Source organism: Oryctolagus cuniculus, chromosome 3, assembly GCF_964237555.1.
Source record: "Oryctolagus cuniculus chromosome 3, mOryCun1.1, whole genome shotgun sequence".
Taxonomy (NCBI): Eukaryota; Metazoa; Chordata; class Mammalia; order Lagomorpha; family Leporidae; genus Oryctolagus; species Oryctolagus cuniculus.
Window position 1 is genome coordinate 6,390,472 of NC_091434.1, and position 20,606 is coordinate 6,411,077.

A 20,606-nucleotide genomic window follows, 5' to 3' on the forward strand; every position below is an offset into this window, starting at 1 on the left:
TGATGATGTCTCCTGTGCCCAGTGCTGCTCTTGGCTCTGGGGATTTAGTGGTAAACAGTCAGGATCACATCCTGGCCCAGGCGGAGCCCGTGTTGAAGAGGGGGCGGAGTTAGGATCTGTAAGTGACATGGTAAGCGCCTCCAGCCCCGGGGGCACCTGCTCCGCACCAGTGCCCGCGCTAAGTCCCGTGGATTCCACCCTCTCTGGGTGGAGGGCACAGGTCACTGCATTCTGACGTGGCATGTGTCATGACAGTGAGCAGAGCTCCACCAGCCCCAGGCCTGCACCACACAGCACCTAAGGGGGCCTGGATCCCAGAGACCCTAGGCTGCTCACTCTGAAATGGCCCATCCTGGACTTGAGCTGGGTTTTCTCAGGCCTGCGGGTCTGAGTGAAGCTCTTTCACCCGTCCCTGGTCTTACTCCACAAAGGGGCAAACCTTCCCACTCAGCCACAAACCCCCCAGTGACCTCCAGGCCACAGGAGCGTGGCTCCAGCCCTTAATTTGGTACCCAAGGTCATGCCCACCCGGGGACCACACACCCTGCTGATTCCCCAATGCCCTGCTCCATTCCTGCAGAGCCCACCCCCCCGGGGCCCAGAGCACTCCCTTGTCTTGGGCTTGGCAAACTCCTATTCACCCTTCAAAGCCCGGTCAGAGCTATCTTGGCATCACCCCACAACAGAACCAAAGAACCCTCCGTCAGCACTGACTCTTGCCTGGCGCGTGTTCCAGCAATGCCCCTGGGCAGCCCCCTCTTCCACCCTGCAGATCCTTGCAGGAGTGCTCATGACCTTGGGCTGGCACACGGAAGATGCTAAAAAGATGTCTGCTAAGTTGAAAGAGTTCACAGTGCTTCTTGGCACTCTGGAAGGCAATTCTTTCAACCTCGAGTTCTTTGCAACCATCAGGCACCCTGACAATCCCTTGGCTCATCTTAGATCTCTGTTTGCTCCCATCAAACTTGGGTCCCCTGTTTTCTCCTTGGCAGGTGAGAGAAAGTGCCGTCCCACATAGATCACCGTCAGCACAGCCCTCAGGCCCGAACCATCAGCAGCTCCCCATTGCTCCTTCTCAACTTGAAACAGGACAGAGGGCCCTTGCCCAACGCTGAGTCCAACTCTGCAGGACGCGACAACCCCAGGGTCCAAGGACTTCCCGACCTAAGCGTGCTCTCTGCTCCACTCCGCCCCCGTCACGGCGGCACAGGAGGCCTAATGACGGTGCTGATGGTGGCGGTGAACAGTACTGAGACCTCCTAGATGCTGGGCGCCACCTCCTCCCACAGTCACTCACTCGGGACTCACGGCAGCCGGCAGGATGCTACTTCCGTTCCCCTCGACAGCGGAGCAAACTGAGGGCCAGAGGGAAGACCCCGGGGGCTGGTGCTGTGTGCAGCCGGTTAAGCTGCGCCTGCGATGCTGGCATCCCACGTGAGCGCGGGCTCGAGTCCCGGCTGCTCCACTTCCGGTTCCAGTTCCCTGCTAATGGACTGGGAAAAGCAGCAAAAGATGGCCCAAGTGTTTGGGTCTCTGCTACCCACACGGGAGACCTGGAGGAAGCTCCTGGCTCCTGGCTTCAGCCTGGCCCAGCCCTGGCTGTTGCAGTCATCTGGGCAGTGAAGCAGGGGATGGAAAATCTCTCTCTCTTTGTCTGATAGATAGATGGATAGATAGATCGAGCGATCTTCAAAAGTACCAGAGAGAAGGCCCCAGGCGGAGGTCACGAGTGACCGACCTGGGAGATGGACCTGGGCTTCTCACGGCGCTCTGTGCTACACGGGGTTCAGGACACCCCACCCCAAATAAAGCCCCTTGGCTCATGGAGCAGTTTTGGCTGAAGGAGTCTGAGCATGGGCAGGTGCAGGAAGGGCTTTCTCACCAGGAATTGAACAGGGGCCGGGCAGTGGGCCTGAGGAACCCAGCACGAGGCAGCCCCGGCTCTAGGACCAGCCTCTGAAGCAGGTGCCAGCCCTCCTGTGAGCGGTGCCCTCCCTGCCTGTTGTGTGGACCTCCCGCCCCCCGCCCAGGACACAGAGAGGGGCCTGAGCACACAGGTCTTGCCGAGCTCCTGCTAGGCCACCGCACGCATCTCACGCCCCCGAGGTCCCCACAGTGTCCATCACTCTCTGCCCTGCACAAACTCAGCCTGAACCACTCAGGTGCAGCCGCTCTTGGGGCCTCTGTCTCCTTATGAGAGCGCCCCCACCCCGTGTAACGTACATCAAGGACACCCATGTGCTTCCTGTCTGTCTTGCTACAGGGACGCAGCCAAGAGCCCAGGACAGGAGTAGATGTCCTCCCCCCTCCATCCTCTGCCCTTCCCTCACCGCCCCTACCCCCTGCTCTTCACACCCCCATTCCCTGCCACCCCAGGCTGTCCTCAGACCTCAGTGCCAGAGCCCAGGAGGAGTCAGGAGGGGAGGCCCAGGTCCGTGCAGGGCCGGCCTCTCTCCCTGGCACGGGAGACACCGCCACACACTGAGTGTTGGGCTGGGAGGGGGCACGGTGCTCACATGCACGAGTGCAACCCTCCTGGTGTCGTCTCTATGAGAAGTTCACGACCGACAACGGATACCCATTGTGCAGGTGAGAAAACGGCGGGAGACTGAGTATAGGCCAGGGTGATACAGTCCGCACAGGGCAGAGCTGAGACGGGAAGCCAGCCCACCTGTGGAGTCCTCCTGGGTCCCATTGTTGCCTGCACAGTGTCTGGGCCCGTCCTGCCCCTCTGCACAGCCAGCCCAGGGGACCCTAGGGCCCACGGACAAGGTTACTCTTGGGGTGTGGCTGTCAGGACAAATATTTGCCATCTGAACAGACAGCCCAGGCGAGGGGCCTTGATTGGGACCGGCTGTGGCCCAGGCTGGGGATCCCAACAACCTGTGTGGGATGTGCCTTATGCTTCTCTGTGGGTGCTGGCTTCAGAGCCAGGATTCTGAGGCCACTCCCCTGCATGGGCCAAACAGCAGCAGTCACACACCGTGCACCTGCAGCCCCCGCCCCCGCCCCCAAAAGGCCCCTGTGTGGCCAGGCTGCTGCAGCAGGATTTTCCCAACTTTCCAACATCAGCCAATGTCTCCAGCCCAAAGCCTGCCTCCAGAACCTTCCACCCGACAAGTCCTGCTTCCCACATGGCAGACAGCACTCCGCTTCCCCGCAGCAAAACCTCCCGCCCAGGGCTCGCATCTCTTTATTTTGTTTCCTTGTGGTTCTCAGGAAAAATGTTAATTTTGGGTGCTGGCTCTATGCACAGGAATGCATATGTGTGTTTGACTATAACACTAGGTTCACGGAGAAGTTTCTCTGTTTACTCCCTATAGAACCTCTCTCCATCCCCAGTGTATCCGTTCTGTTCTTTCCATTCCTTTAACTCCTTTGTAAAGAACAAAAGATGAGGCCGGTGCCGCGGCTCACTAGGCTAATCCTCCGCCTGCGGTGCCAGCACACCGGGTTCTAGTCCCGGTCGGGGCGCCGGATTCTGTCCCGGCTGCTCCTCTTCCAGGCCAGCTCTCTGCTGTGGCCCGGGAGTGCAGTGGAGGATGGCCCAAGTGCTTGGGCCCTGCATCCCATGGGAGACCAGGAGAAGCACCTGGCTCCTGGCTTTGGATCAGTATGGTACGCTGGCCACAGAGCGCCGGCTGCGGCGGCCATTGGAGGGTGAACCAACGGCAAAGGAAGACCTTTCTCTCTGTCTCTCTCTCTCTCACTGTCCACTCTGCCTGTCAAAAAAAAAAAAAAAAAAAAAAAGATGCTGATGATGCCAGGAGTTACCGGATAAACTCTAGGATGCCTAGAAAAATCTGAATTTCAGAAAAACAATGAGTCATTGGTTTATTATTAATTTTTAAAGTTTATGTGAGAGGCAGCGAGCGAGTTCCCGCTTCTCAAATGCCTGCAACAGCTGGGGCTGGGCCAGGCAGAGACCAGCAGCTGGGAAATCAATTCAGGGCCCCTACATGGGTGTCAGGGGGCCAGTTTTTCCTTTAAAATATTTATTTATTTGACAGGCAGAGTGATAGGGGGGCGTTGGGGAAACACAGAGAGAGAGAGAGAGGGAGGGAAGGGGGGGAATCTTCCACCTCTGATTCACTCTCCAGAATGGCTGCAATGGCTAGGGCTGGTCTATACTGAAGCCAGGAGCCCCAGAACTCCATACGTGTCTCCCACATGTGTGGCAGGGACCCCACTGCTTTGCCGGACACTTTGGCAGGGAGATGAACTGGAAGTGGAGCAGCTAGGACTCCAGCCGGCACTCTATTATGGGATGCCTGCTGTGCAAGTGGCAGCTTAACCCACTGTGCCGTGAAATCAGTCCTGGCAGGAACTCAAGGACCCGGGCCGTCACCTGCTACCTCCCAGCCTCTGCCTTAGCAGGAAGCTAGACCTGGAACAGAGCTGGGATTTGAACCCAGGCACTCTGGTGTGGGAGGTGGGTATCCTGGCTGGCATCTTAACCAGGGCACCTGCTCCATTACTTTTTTTTTCATATATAAAATTGTCTCCAACATTGCAAGGGACATATGGGTACTAAAAAAATTACTCATTGTTCATTTGAAATTCAGATTTAACTGGGCCTCCTGTACTTTTATTTGCTAAATGTGGAGACCAAAATTGCGCCCACTCAGCAGGGTTAGAGATGCTGTTGTGGACCAGAGGGGCCTTGGCTCAGGGGGTCCTGTCCTGGGAAGGCGGCAGTCCTTTGGTGGAAGGATCTCCAGTGTGAGTGGAGTGTCACAGGCCAAACTGTCGGTCCCTAAAGCAACGGCCACCTCAGGGCAGGAGCTGTCACTCACAGTCAGCCAGAGCTGGGACTGCTTGGGAGACGCCAGTGCTTGCTCAGTGCTCATTCTGCTCCCGCCGCGGCCGGCCACACGTGGCCCCCCAGCCGGGCACTGGCATCCCCAGGCTCCCGACACTGTGTAGGGCCTCCTAACCTGGACCTTTTACCTCCCAGCCCCTGCAGAGGGGCCCAGCACTGGGTGGAAGACATGCACGCAGTCTCCCAGCATCCCTCCCCAGGTAGGGCAAACTCAAGGGCACTGAGGGTTAACCCTGAAGCTCTGGATTCAGTTTCCCAAAGCCCTGCCCATGTGCGGGAGAGGAAATCCGAACTTGTTGCCCTCCCAACAGGCCAAGTGGCCCAACACCCCTGCCCTGGACTGCCCTTTCCCTCTTCCCCAGGCCCTGCTTTGCCGACCTGCAGGCCCCCGCTGCAATGCTCTTCCCACAAACCCCTGTTGCACTGGTCACTTCTCAGCCCCGAGCCCATTGTACTGGGGTACCTAGTTGACTGTTTATTAGCCATCAATGTGCCAGACACTAACTTCCACGAGGCCAGGGCCCCCGTCTGTCCTGCTCACCCCAGCTCCCAGTGCCTTCCGCAGAGGCACCTGCTGTGTGAACAGCTCAGAGGTCACGTGATGGAGCAAGATGGGGCTCAGAGCCCACAATTCTCAGCTGCCTCTCGGAGTGGCTACAATGTGTCGGGCTCTATCCTAAGGAGCCCATTTTATTTTTCCATTTTATAGACAAGGAAACGGAGGCCCCCAGAGGCTGTGTGTCACATCTGAGGTCACAGAATTGCTGAGTGGCAGAGCCGGGAATCAGATTTAGAAACTTGGTTCCCGAGTTCATGAACTTCAGTGTGTGCTGTGCTAAGGATGCTGTCAACCACACCCTGTCTGTGCGGGCCTTGCACTCTGTGCAAGTGCTATGGGGCCAGCCTGGTTCCTACGTGGGAGAGAACACACACACACACGCATGCACACACATGCATATCCATGCACACACACAGCGCAGGTAAACAGCCCCTGCCAGAGCACCAACAGAGAGGCACACGCTTGTTCCCCAAGCTGCACACAGGAGGGGGGTATGCAGGGGAGGCCTCGTGAGAGGTGACCCCAGAGAAGGGCAGGAACTCCGCAGGCAGGGTGGGGGCGGGGCACCCCAGGAGAGGGTCCGCAGGCCCAGCAGGGCTTGGGTTCCCTGGTGGTCTGCCGTTGACCAGTCGTCTCCTGACAGGTCGTGGGGGAGGCACCAGCAGAACCAGGGCATGGCAGGTGCACGGGGCCTTACTTTTCTTGTGGCTGTAGAACTTGTCCTCTGAGCCGTCCTTGGACTTCTTTACGATCAGTTTCCCAGACTCCACGTCCACTTTCAGGTGCATCTTCTGAGGAAGCCCCAGAGACTCCGACTTCACCTTGGCAGAGAGAGACACGCTGCTCAGGGATTTCCCGGTAGGCCTCCGTGATGCCGACCCCGAGCCCTCACCTACACTGCCGGACAGCCTTGGATCGACGTCCTGGATGGCACCCCCAGGCTTCTACTTCCTGAACCTCCTTGTCCCAGCATGGCTCATCCCCAAGGACACCCCCCAAGGAGCCACTTGAAGTCCCGGAGGAGCCTAGCACGTCCATCATGCATGCGTCAGTGGGACCAGGCTGGGCTGTATCCCCCCAGCTCCCAAGTGCACAGCCAAGAGCACGTACCTCGAAGGTGACTGGAGGGATGAGGGAACGCCGGTGGGAGGACTCGGGCCCCTCGTTCAGCAAGGCCTTGACCTGCGGGCGGCAGCAACGGCACACAGAGTCAGAGAGGGCACAAGGCCAGCATGCCTGGGCACTCTGTGCACAAACAGTGGAGCTGCGAGAAGCAAAGAGAAGCCGCAGGAGCCCTGCCGGTACCTTGTCCTCGATGGACGACAGCACACTCGTCAGCTGGCTCAGCTTGGCCACCATGCTGGCCACGTTGGCTTCCCCGGGCACCTGCAAGAGGACAAGAACAGACAAGGAAGCCGTCACTGCGGGGAAGCCCTGTGCTGCCTGCTCCCTGCACGTAGCCCCATCCCACTCACGCACCGACCCCACCAGTGCTCGCTCTGTGCCCGTGTGTGCACGCCGGGATGGCCCCAGTCATCCCAAAACTGTCAAGGCCATAAAACAGACCTTCACGCTCCCCCCATGCTGCCCTCCCCAGCACTTCTCACCGCAGCCCTGGCCTGACCGTAAACCCTCCTCGGCCCCACCTCTCCTCTCCTGGCTCGCACCCACTCCCACGGCTTCCAACCACACACCACGCTTCTACTTGGGAGGGAAAGCCTCCCCTCCCGCTCGGTAGGACCCAGTCCCATTCTGTGTGACCCGAGCCGCTCTCAGCCTCTCATCTGCACGGCTCTGAGCTATGCTTTCCAAGCCATCACTAGAAACTCAGATGTCACCGGGCACGGGCGTCTCCTGGTCATTGGTGTCTCTGATCAGAGAGAGGTCTCCCTGACCACTCTTTATCACATCACCCCACTTCACTCCGTATCAAACACCCGTGCTGAAGGTTTTTCCTTCGTTTGCATGTTCACGGCACACTATGTATCTCTGTGAGACCTGAGACCAAGACCAAGCGCTCCGTGCTGCTACCTCGGCGCTCTGAACAGTGTCTGGCCATGAAGATGCTCTAGAGCAGGGCCGTTCAGTGAACACTGGGGTCCAGGGGGCTGAAGCTACCTGTTCAAGGTCACACGGCCAGGGAGAGCAGGACTTGTGTCCCTGTGTTCTCTGCTCCAAGTGCAGGGTCTCCAGGCTTTGTTTATAGAACAAACATTCGCAGATCACCTGCTGCAGGTCAGACACAGTGCCAGGTGCTGGGGACGTCGAGTTAATGACACCAGCCCCACCCTCCAGAAGCAGAGCGAGAGAGTCAGACGCACGTGGCATCAGCTGGAACCCCATGCAGAGTGGGAGGAGCGGTGCCACCGCCCACTGATGTCCCTGGACTTCACCCTTGTCCAGTGTCCCAGCCTTTGCGTTTGACCTCAGTTTTCTACCCACCTGCTTCACTATGTTCTTTCTGCCATTGCCACCACCCTCACCCCGTCGCCCCTATCACCACCATCTCTGGCACCACCATCATGGCTCCTCCATAATACCATCACCACCCCTGCCACCACCACTGCCACCACCACCATCACCATCACCCTTAGCATTACCATCAACAGGGCCTGCAGAACCAGCAGTGCCACCACCACCACTGCTGCCTGCAACACCACCGTCTTCAGCAGCACTGTCCATAGTTCCACCAGCATCAGCAGCACCGCCGTCACCATCACCAGTGTCACACTACGACCACCAGCTCCACCACCGTCACCACCAGCAGCAGCAGCACCCCCACTGCGGTCACCACCGCCACCACCAGTTCCATCACCATCCCCACCAGCCCTACCACCACCACTAACCCCACTGCCGTCATCACCACCACCACCACCCCCACTGCCGTCATCACCACCACCACCACCAGTTCCATCACCACCACCACCAGCCCTACCACCACCACTAACCCCACTGCCGTCATCACCACCACCACCACCCCCACTGCATCACCACCACCACCCCCGCTGCTCTGTGCTCTGTCATCGCCAGCACCACCGGCAGCACCAGCGTCAACATCACAGGCAACAATGCCACCATCTCCACCTCTGGCGCTGTGCTGCAATTTGAATGTGTCCTCCAGGTTTCCCATGTTGGAAACTTGATCCCCGGAGTTCTGTGTTAATGGTATGTGAGGTGGAACCTGTGAGAGGTGGGCATCTTTGGGAAGAGCAGGGCCCTCACGAAAGATCAGTCAGTGTCTTAGTCCGAGCCTGGATTAATGAGTTATCAAGGGATTAGCTTTTTTATAAAAGTGAGCTCTAAGACGGGTGTTTGCATAGCAGTTAAGATGCTCCTTGGGGGACTGGTGCTGCAGCGTAGCAGGTGGGGCTGTCGCCTGCAGTGTTGGCATCCCATGTGGACTCTGGTTCAAGTCCCGGCTGCTCCACTTCTGATCCCGCTCCCTGCTCATGTGCCTGGGAAGGCAGCAGAGGATGGCCTAACTCCTTGGCCCCTGCACCCACATGGGAGACCTGGAGGAAGCTCCAGGCTCCTGGATTCCGATCGACCCCGCTCTGGCTGCTGCGGCCATTTGGGGAGTGAACCAGTGGATGGAGGACCTCTCTCTCCCTGCCTCTGGCTCTCTGTATCTCTGCCTTTCAAATACATAAATAAATCTTTAAAAAAAAAAAAAGATGCTCCTTGAGACACCTGCGTCCCACATGGAGTGCCTTCAGTGGAGTCCCGGCTCTGCTCCTTGTTCCAGCTTCCTGCTAATGTGCACACTGCAAGGCAAACGGTGATGTCTCAAGTGCTTGGGTCCCTGCCACCCCCATGGGAGACCCCACTGGGCTCCTGGTTCCTAGCTTTGGGCTGGCCCAGTCTTGGCTGTTGTGGGCAGCTGGGGAGTGAAGTAGCAGACTGGACATCCCTATCGCTTTGTGTCTCTGCCTTTCAAATTCAATTGATTAAGTAAAACTGCAAAGCCACAGCCCTGTCTCTCTGGCTTACCCCTTCGGCCATGCTATGCTGCAGCAGGAAGGCCCTCGGCAGTGCCAGGGTCCTGGGCCCACCCAGCCTCCAGGGCGAGGAGCTGAACGAACCCCTGCTCTTCATGAGTCATCCAGCCTCGGGCTGTTTTGTTAGAGTGACAGGAAATCAAGTGACACACCCCCGCACTGTGGTCTCTCTCACACACACACAGTGGTCATTAGCTGGAGGCTGGAACAAGTAGCAGAGCTGGGACTCCAATGAAGGCACTCCATGTGGGACGCAGGTGTCTCAAGGAGCATCTTTTATTTTTTTACACACACACACACCTGCACTGTGGTCACACACACACACACACAGTGGTCATACACACACACACACACACCTGCACTGTGGTCACACACACACCTGCACTGTGGTCACACACACACACAGTGGTCATACACACACACACACACACCTGCACTGTGGTCTCTCACACACACAGAGGTCATACACACACACACACCTGCACTGTGGTCTCTCACACACACAGTGGTCATACACACACACACACACACACCTGCACTGTGGTCACACACACACACAATATTGTCTCTCTCACACACACACACACACCTGCACTGTGGTCACACACACACACACTATTGTCTCACACACACACAGTGGTCATACACACACACACCTGCACTGTGGTCACACACACACACTGTTGTCTCTCTCTCACACACACAGTGGTCATACACACACACACCTGCACTGTGGTCACACACACACCTGCACTGTGGTCTCTCTCTCTCACACACACACAGTGGTCACACACGCACACACACCGTGTGGTCACACATGCACACACACACTATAGTAACACACACACACCCCCGCACTGTGGTCTCTCTCACACACACACAGTGGTCATTAGCAGGAAGCTGGAACAAGTAGCAGAGCTGGGACTCCACTGAAGGCACTCTATGTGGGACGCAGGTGTCTCAAGGAGCATCTTTTATTTTTTTACACACACACACACACACACACACCTGCACTGTGGTCACACACACACACAGTAGTTATACACACCCACACACATACCTGCACTGTGGTCTCTCTCTCACACACACAGTGGTCATACACACACACACACCTGCACTGTGGTCACACACTCACAGTGGTCATACACACACACACACTGTTGTCTCTCTCTCTCACACACAGTGGTCATACACATGCACACACATACCTGCACTGTGGTCTCTCTCACACACACACAGTGGTCATACACACACACACTTGCACTGTGGTCACACACACACACACCTTCACTGTGGTCACACACACACACTGTTGTCTCTCACACACACAGTGGTCATACACACACACACTTGCACTGTGGTCACACACACACACACCTTCACTGTGGTCACACACACACACTGTTGTCTCTCACACACACAGTGGTCATACACACACACAATGGTCACACACACACACTGTGATCACACACATATACACCATGTGGTCACACATGCACACACACACTGTAGTAATATACACACACACTGTGGTCACACACACCCTGTGGTCACACACGCACATACACAACCTGTGGTCACACATGCACACACACACTGTAGTAACACACATACACGCACTGTGGTCACACACACACACCCTGTGGTCACACACACACACACACACCTGCACTGTGGTCACACACACACACCGTGTGGTCACACACACACACCCTGTGGTCACACACACACACACACACACCTGCACTGTGGTCACACACACACACCGTGTGGTCACACACACACACACCGTGTGGTCACACATGCACACACACACTATAGTAACACACACACACCCACATTGTGGTCACACACACACACACCTGCACTGTGGTCACACACACACACCGTGTGGTCACACACACACACCCTGTGGTCACACACACACACACACACCTGCACTGTGGTCACACACACACACCGTGTGGTCACACACACACACACCGTGTGGTCACACATGCACACACACACTATAGTAACACACACACACCCACATTGTGGTCACACACACACACACACCCTGTGGTCACATACACACACACACCTGCACTGTGGTCACACACACACACCGTGTGGTCACACACACACACCCCGTGTGGTCACACATGCACACACACACTATAGTAACACACACACACCCACATTGTGGTCACACACACACACACACACACCCTGTGGTCACATACACACACACACCTGCACTGTGGTCACACACACACACCGTGTGGTCACACACACACACCCCGTGTGGTCACACATGCACACACACACTATAGTAACACACACACCTGCATTGTGGTTACACACACACACACACCCTATGGTCACATACACACACACACCTGCACTGTGGTCACACACACACACTGTGTGGTCACACATGCACACACACACTATAGTAACACACACACACCCGCACTGTGGTTGGTCTCTCTCACACACACACATACACTGTGGTCACACATGCACACACTGTAGTAATACACACCCACACTGTGGTCACACACACACACACCTGCACTGTGGTCACACACACGCACTGTGGTCTCACACACTCACACACACACACTGTGTGGTCACACATGCACACACACACTCTAGTAACACACACAAACACCCACACTGTGGTCTCACACACACACACACACACACACTGTGGTCACACATGCACACACTGTAGTAATACACACAACACTGTAGTTACACACACCCTGTGGCCACACGCGCGCACACACACACACACACTCACATGTGACTCTCGTCACCATCATCATCGCACTTCAGATTTGCCGATGCTTGCTTCCTCTGGCTACTTTCTGGTTTCCCTGGCTCCTTAATAAGGCTCATGTTCCACCTACAGTCACCGATCATGGCTGGGGGGCGTGCAGCTGAGTTAGAGCAGACTCGGAGCCGCCTGCCGCCTGCCGCCTGGGAGGAACGCCTGTTGGCTGGATGTGACGACCCGGGGCCCCACGTTGTACGGTGGTTTTCCCCGTAGAGTCGAGAGCAGTACGTGGCCGCGAGCCTCCTCACCCCTGCTCGGACCCACGGCTTCCCCGCTTCTGCCCTGGGCAGCCGCTCTGCAGTTTCAGGCTGGTCCCCTCCCATCTTCCTCCCTGGATGTGTGACTTCTAGGGGGGAGTCTGGCAGATCTTACGCACGTGTGGGGTAGCTGCCGTTACTGACAAACTGGGAGTCAGTTCTCGGAACAAGACGGTATTAAGGGAACGCTGGAGGGTTTCCTATGCTTCCAACTGATAATGGCGGTTAGCTCATGGCTTCTTACGCCAAGCACATCTTATTTTTCACATTTTCATTTATTGAATAAAATCTATTTGAAAGACAGAGACAGGGACAGATCTTCCATCCACTAGTTCACTCTCCAAATGCCCGCAGTAGCCGCAGCTGGGCCAGGCTGAAATCAGGAGACTGGACTCCACCCGGGCCTCCCACGTGGGTGGCAGAGACACAGGCACTTGGGCCATCATCTGCTGCCTCCAGGGTGTGCATTAGCAGGAACCTGGAATCGGGAGCGGCACCAGGACTCAAATCCAGGTATTTCTATGTGGGTGCTGAGATCCGAGGTGGTAGCCACCTTAACCAGCTGCACCACGACACCAACCCCCACCCCCACCTTGCTTTTTAACTGCACTTTTCAAAAGGGGACAGGGGCTCCAGGAGAGGTTAACGAATTGTGTGTGGGGGTCTGCGTGTCACAGGGGCCCAGGGGTCCCCTTCTCGCCCGCCTCGAAGGGAACAGGCTCACGTAAGAGGCGGATGTCCGCCCCACCCAGTGTCACCCTCTGCCCTGACCCCGAGGGCGCCGAGGACCAGAGAGGGGAGGCAGGTGTGCACCCGGCTGTGTCTCATCCAGGGACCGGGGCTCGTCCCTGCGCTCCAGGTGGCCTGAGTCCCTCCTTGATTTGCAAAATCCTCAAGGCATCAGCAAGATTCTCAGCTTTTCTTTAAGATCTGGGGTCTCCTGTGTGATATCATAATGTGCAATTTTCCATTTCCATTCAGGGTTCCTGGCTCATAAGCCCCTCCCCAGGGCAGGCCACAGAAAGTATCTCTTCCCCCAGGTGGGTTGTAGACACCCTACCTTCCCTGCCTTTCTGTGGCCTACGCTGTCTGACAGTAGTTGATGAGACCCCCGTTTCAGCAGGAGTCCTGCCCCATGCCCAAGAGGAAGGCGGGCTGCACAGAGAGGCCAAGGGGTCCTGAACAGACATCTGGCTGGTTGCTGGGATTCACTATTCTATTCACACGAGTGGTGCTGCAGTGAGCTCTCTGGAGAACCCCACAAGGACAGCGCACAGAGGGCTTAGACAGTAGGAGACACGGAGCTGCTGGAGGTGGGGCCCAGAAACGGCACGAACACTCCAGATCCGGCCTCTGCAACTCTTCATCTGTGACATCCTTGTTGAACATGGGTATGCATTGGGGCCGGCGCTGTGGCATAGCGGGTAGAGCTGCCGCCTGCAGTGCCGGCATCCCATGTGGGCACCAGTTCAGATCCCGGCTGCTCCAGCTGCTCCAGCTCTCTGCTATGGTCTGGGAAAGCAGTAGAGGATGGCCCAAGTCCTGCAGTCTACTGGGGAGTGAACTAGCAGATGGAAGACCTCTCTTTCTCTCTGCCTCTCCTTCTCTCTCTGTGTGTGTAGCTCTGACTTTCAAATAAATAAATAAATAAATATTTTCTAAAAAATGGGTACAAGCGCTTCTCTGAGTTCTGGCGGCCACTCCAGCAGATATTCTGCACCTGCAGCTAGGGTCTCGCAGGGCCCCGCGGATAGCCGGTCAGTGAGAAGCAAAGGTGGAGTGGCCTGGGGCTTGGCACCGGCTCCTGACACTGTGTGCGATGCAGGTACTGAATCAGGGGACGCCCAGCTCACTGGTGAGTCACTCCCTGTGACTTCTGGGGGTCACAGAAGTGTGCTTAATACCATCTGGGAGGCTGGCACTGTGGTGTAGCAGGTAAAGCTGCCACCTGCGGTGCTGGCACCCCCACATAGGTGCCAATTTGAGTCCCGGCTGTTCCACTTCCTATCCAGCTCTCTGCTGTGGCCTGGGAAAGCAGTAGAGGATGGCCCAAGTCCTTGGGCCCCTGCACCCGCATGAGAGACCTGGAAGAAGCTCCTGGCTCTTGGCTTTGGTTTGGTGCAGCTCCAGGCGTTGTGGCCATCTGGGGAGTGATTCAGCAGATGGAAGACTCTCTCTCTCTCTGCCTCTCTGTAACTATGTCTTTCAAATAAATACATAAATCTTTTAAAAAATTTTTTGGCTCCTCCAACACAGGAGGGTTGGGAGCAGGGGCCACCATCCCAGCTGGGCAGCCGCTCGCCGTGAGCGTGGGCCCTACAGGTTCTGTCTCTTCTGATCTCCTTCCGGGATGCCCTGTGTTGTTCCATTCAAACGATTAAATGCCAGTGTCTGCCAGGACCCTGCTTCATCTATATTTGCTTTTACTTTCCTAGACATTAACCCATCATTCACTTCGAAGAAAGCAAAAAAATTTTTTTTTGCTGATGAGTTGTATATATAGAACGCAAATACATTTTCTCTGTAAAAAAAAAATCTCTATGGAAAACCGAAATATGCCATCCCCAAAATAGATTCTTTGGCATATTTTGAGATGGCTATTCAGAGAAATGGCAGACGCAGGAATGGCTCTGCAAAGCTGTGTGAGTGTGTGTGTGTGTGTGTACAAACCCCCTGTCCACCTACGTGAGTAAAGTAAAACAGGGATACAGGCTGTAGCTTTCTCAGAGGCCTGGGCCCTAGGAAAAGTCACATCCTCCCTGGCTCGGGGGACTTGTGCACAGGCTGAGCTGGCACGGGAGACTGGGTCTGCACCGGGAGATGGCCGCTGTCCACCTGCCCTCCCCTCCCCTCCTCCCATCACTGGTGTCACCACCTTCGCTCTTGCCCCTTGCGCAGCCTGATGCCTGTTCTTTTCCGTGGCCTCAGACGGTACAAACACGTGGTCACCCAGCCCTTCCAAGCACCTACTAAACGCATCTTCTTTTCCTCCTGCCCATCTGTCTACCGTCAGGTTGTTCTAGATACTCAATCACAGAAGCTTCGGAGAGCAGAGGGAAAGTTTCACCTCGCCTACGGTTTTGGCGAGCCTGCCAGGAGACCCAGTCACTCTGCTCTCTCCAGATCCTACGCGAGGGAGACCGTGGGGCCAGATAAAAGCGGCCAGAATGGAAAATTTCTTACCATGCCAGTCTGCTGGCTCTCAAACAAGGTTGGCGATAAGTTCCCTTTTTCTCTGTCTAAACATGGAAGGTTCATGGAAAATTCGTATTATGAAAAACTGTGGTGGATTTCAAAATATGTTTGCACCCAAATAACATCTCTTTTTTAATCCAAAAATTAATTAGTTAAAATGAATTGATTTATTTGAGAGAGAGAGAGAGAAAAGGAGACAGACAGACAGACAGCCTACAACCTGCGGGGCCAGGCCAAGCCTTCCGTGTGAGTGGCATAGACCAGCCCCTGGAGCCACCACCACTGTCTCCCGGAGTCCACCAGTGGGAAGCTGTAATTGGAAGCGGAGCTGGGCAGTGTCTTAACCACTGCACTGAATGCCCACCCTACCCTTTGCTTTCAAGTCCATCCACAAACACTTAGAGCACGCTCGAACGTGAACTAGTTCCTGCGTCATCACCACTCTGCTGCCCATCTGGTCTGAGGACTTCCCTCCCAGAGACAGGCTTCCTTTCCCTTGGTCTTTGACGTCTGGGTCACTTTATCAGAAAGAGGAGAGGCAAAGGGCCATAGCCAGAGACCCTGTAAGTCAGCGTTCTGCCCGGCCTTGTGGATGGGTGAGTCACGGTTTCTAGCAACCAGGTCTGTTCAGACAAACACTGGATGAGGTTCTGCTTTTGTCTTTTGTTTTGCTCTTTGTTTCTAAAAGTAGGGAGGCTGGGAGAGAAAGAGAGAGAGCTCCTGTCTGCTGGTTCACTCCCAAATGCCTACAATGGCCAGGGCCGAACCAGGCCACAGCTGGGTGCTGGGAACTTGATCCAGGTTCTGCACATGGTTGGCAGGGACCCACGCACGTGAGTTATCTCTCACTCCCAGCCAGGGTGCAGGTTAACAGGAAGCTGGACTTGCAAGAAGTGCCAGGACTTGAACCCAGGTTCTATGGCAATGTAGGATGCGGGGGTCCCAAGTTGTGTCCAATGCCCCCTCCTCTTGCTTTATGTCCCAAGAGCATGGGGTTTGGGCCAGTGAGATCTCCCTCATCTCTCTCTCTCTCTCTCTCTCTCTCGTCTGCCAGTGCAGGGCGCAGTTGTCAGGTGCCTGGCAGCTCCTCAGAGGGCTGGCGACAACAGAGCTGTGCCCAGCTCTCAGGGGAATTTGTCAAGAAGCGTCATCCAGCGAGGACTTCCGTCATCTCAGCCTCTGTTTCCTGCTTGGTGGTCCAGCCCCAGCAGAGTCTGCTCAGTGTGACAGATTGTGGGTGTGTGACTGCAGGCACCCTCACAGCACCCCATGCGTCCATGGGGAACTGGACCCAGCTCATACCCACAGCCACGCCCCTTCTCCACCTGTGCCAATAAAGGTCTCTTGGAGAGGGATCACGAAGCCTGTGTCTTCAGTTCCCACGCTGAAAACACCGTGCTATGCACTGTGTCTTCCATGGAAAAGGCTGATTGGTTTGTCTCACTTTTAAAGTAGAGAAACTGGCTGTATTTAAAAAGAAGGGGTGGGCTTTTGGCATCACTGTCAAGATGCTATTTGGGACACCTGCATCCCGTAGTGGAGTGCTGGGTTCAGGTCCTGCCCCTGCTTCTGATTCCAGCTTCCTGCTAATGCACACGTCTCAAGGAGCTGGCTCCCTGCCACCCATGTAGGAGACCCGGACCAAGTTCCAGTTTCCCAGCTTTAGCCTGGCCCAGCCCCAGCTGTTGCAGACATCTGGGGAGTAGCTACAGGATGGGAGATCTCTGTCTTTCTCTGCCTTTCAAATAAATAAAAATTTTTAAAAATTTGCAAAAGGTATTTGTACTCCTACATTCATTGCAATACATAATCAACAAAACAAAAAATAATTGTTAAGAAAAAGAAAAAAATTGGAGGGTGGAGTTCTTAACCCAGTAACTGTGTTGTTATTGCCCATGGAGGACCAAATTAAAGCAAAGGGGGCGGGCGCTGTGGTGTAGCAGGTAAAGCTGACGCCTGCAGTGCCAGCATCCCATATGGGTGCCAGTTTGAGTCCTGGCTGCTCCACTTCCGATCCAGCTCTCTGCTGTGGCCTGGGAAAGCAGCAGAAGATGGCCCAAGTCCTTGGGCCCCTGCCACCTGCATGGGAGACCCGGAGGAAGCTCCTGGCTCTTGGCTTTGGATCAGTGCAGCTCTGGCTGTTGCAGCCAACTGGGGAGTGAACCAGCGGATGGAAGACCACCCCCCTGCCCCGTGAGTGCATCTCTTTCTCTGTGTAACTCTGAGACCAGGAGAAGCACCTGGCTCCTGCCATCGGATCAGCGCAGTGCGCCGGCCGCAACAACACGCCGGCCGCGGCAGCCATTGGAGGGTGAACCAATGGCAAAGGAAGACCTTTCTCTCTGTCGCTCTCTCTCACTGTCCACTCTGCCTGTCCAAAAAAAAAAAAAAGTTCACCTATAATCTTTTATTCCACTTACATATATGTAATTCATTTGCTTTTAACAATTATGCCTGGAAAATTTCATGAGATAGTAGACAAAGCTAGCTGTCATCTCCAGTTGATTTTCCTCTCACCATTTGTACAGTCTGTGTACACAGTTTACCCCAAAGCCGAACCTCCGAACTTCAATGTGTGAGTTTTCATTTTCCTGCTGTGCTTGATATGCAAGAAGTAATAGATGCTACTCTGCACATTTGCTTTTGGATCAAACTTATATTTGTATGATTTACATTATATTTAATCCTGACAGATATCTTGTTTTAATTTTTGTTTATTTATTTATGTGAGAGGCAAAGACACACACACACACAGTGAGACAGAGAGAGAGAGAAGGAGCTCCCATCTGCTGATTCACTGCCCAAAGCCTGCACCTGCTGGGCCGAGGCCAGGCCAAAGGCGGGAGCTGGCCTGGGCTCCCTTGTGGGTGGCAACGACCCAAGTACTTAAGCCACCACTGCTGCCTCCCGGGGTGTGCATTAGCAGGGAGCTGGGATCTAGAGTGGAGATGGAAAGACGTGCCTGTTTTAAGTAAACCAATAATATACCGAGTATGACTAAGATCATGTGAATTTGAAAAGCATTTGAGTAAGTTCCTGTATTTCTAGCAGCTTTGAGTGTTCATTTCATGGATGAGTGGCCACTTAATTCTAGCTGATTTGAATAGAAGAGATCTATCACATGTGCACACGTGCACCCATATACGCCCTCACAAACATGCAGACACAAGTGCCTTACGGCTTCCGTGGAAACAATGTTAACTGTGGGACAGACACTGTATGTAAAACTCAGCAGTTTAGAAAAGGACAGTGGGATCCAATTTGTGTTTCTGCAAATGGACGAGTGGAGATGATCTGCTCACAGGGTCAAAGCTGGTCGCTAACATTAGTTTTTGTGTGTGTTTTTTTTTTTTTTTTTTTTTGACAGGTAGAGTGGACAGTGAGAGAGAGAGAGACAGAGAGAAAGGTCTTCCTTTGCCATTGGTTCACCCTCCAATGGCCGCCGTGGCCGGCGCAGCACGCTGATCCAAAGGCAGGAGCCAGGTGCTTCTCCTGGTCTCCCATGGGGTGCAGGGCCCAAGCACTTGGGCCATCCTCCACTGCACTCCCGGGCCACAGCAGAGAGCTGGCCTGGAAGAGGGGCAACCGGGACAGAATCCGGCGCCCCGACCGGGACTAGAACCCAGAGTGCCGGCGCCGCATGCGTAGGATTAGCCTAGTGAGCCGCGGCGCCGGCCTATAGGTGAACTTTTAAACTATTCTGTTTCACTAAGAAGGTTTCCCAAGCCTCTTTGGTAACGATATTCTCAGATTCTTGCTAAGTTAAAGATAGAGATTTACTGATTTACAAAGATAAGACACTGAAACATTAATTGCTGAACTTACGGTTCAAGTTAACCTACATTGGGCTGCTGCTTACAAAGGATGGTGGTGGATCTAACAGTAAACATGCAATACCGTATTTTGAGAAGTATGCCTAGTGGTTATGAAACTGGGTTTGTCTACAGAATGATGGCTCAAATTGGCAGGAATTAAAATTGTAAGTAATGTATATAATTAAAACTGCAAGAAATAAGGAGAACAAGTCCATATGCAAAGTATACAAGGAGAGTAAGAGGTTATAAGTATGTGGCTTCGCTGGTGTTGTTATAGAGAAGAGCAATTTTGTCCAGTTAAAGGTTATTTAAAGATTGTTTCAAAATGAATGAAGAAAGACCTAATAAATGATAAAACATGATATAAAAAGTTGGGAAGATGAAGAGAGAGAGAACTTTGTGTGGCTAAGCCGACTAAAGTTTATTTTATATAAACTTTATATAATAAACTAAAGTTTATTATAAGGGTTTTAAAAATGAACCTTAATCTAAACAGTGTACCGATACAAGACCAGAATTTGGTCTTCTCTTTTAAGTGATATTTTCCAGAGAGCCCTGGAACACTCCAAAGGCCTATGTAAAAAAAATTAAACTAATTAGGCTTCTTTGTTGTGTTTAATTATATGAGAAGCATTGACATTTTTAAAAAAAGGTACATAACCTTCCTTGAGTTAAATTTATACAGACTTTTTTTTTTTTTTTTTTTTTGACAGGCAGAGTTAGACAGTGAGAGAGAGAGAGACAGAGAGAAAGGTCTTCCTACCATTGGTTCACCCCCCAAAGGGTCGCTACGGCTGGTGCACTGCGCCGATCTGAAGCCAGGAGCCAGGTGCTTCCTCCTGGTCTCCCATGCGGGTACAGGGCCCAAGCACCTGGGCCATCCTCCACTGCCTTCCCGGGCCACAGCAGAGAGCTAGACTGGAAGAGGAGCAACCGGGCAGAATCCGGTGCCCCAACCGGGACTAGAACCCGGGGTGCTGGTGCCGCAGGTGGAGGATTAGCCTAGTGAGCTGCAGCGCAGGCCTGGCTAGTATCTTGCATATGTGGTTCCCTACAGGGCTCCTAGTCTTATGGTGAGTAAGGGAGGTCTCTTCCTGACAAGCCCAGGACCCTCAGGATGTTGGAGTCTCAAGAAG

General features: G+C 54.3%; 1 protein-coding gene across 1 annotated transcript in view; it reads right to left on the minus strand.

Moving 5' to 3' along the window:
• Positions 1 to 20,606, minus strand: part of INPP5D (inositol polyphosphate-5-phosphatase D) — a 141,493-nt gene that overhangs the window by 54,342 nt on the left and 66,545 nt on the right. Inside the window, exons 7-9 of the mRNA XM_070070037.1 lie at positions 6,687 to 6,767; positions 6,492 to 6,563; positions 6,079 to 6,202 (exon numbers count right to left, since the gene is read on the minus strand). Of these exons, the coding sequence (XP_069926138.1) occupies positions 6,079 to 6,202; positions 6,492 to 6,563; positions 6,687 to 6,767 (277 nt within the window). The remainder of the gene's footprint in view (positions 1 to 6,078; positions 6,203 to 6,491; positions 6,564 to 6,686; positions 6,768 to 20,606) is intronic.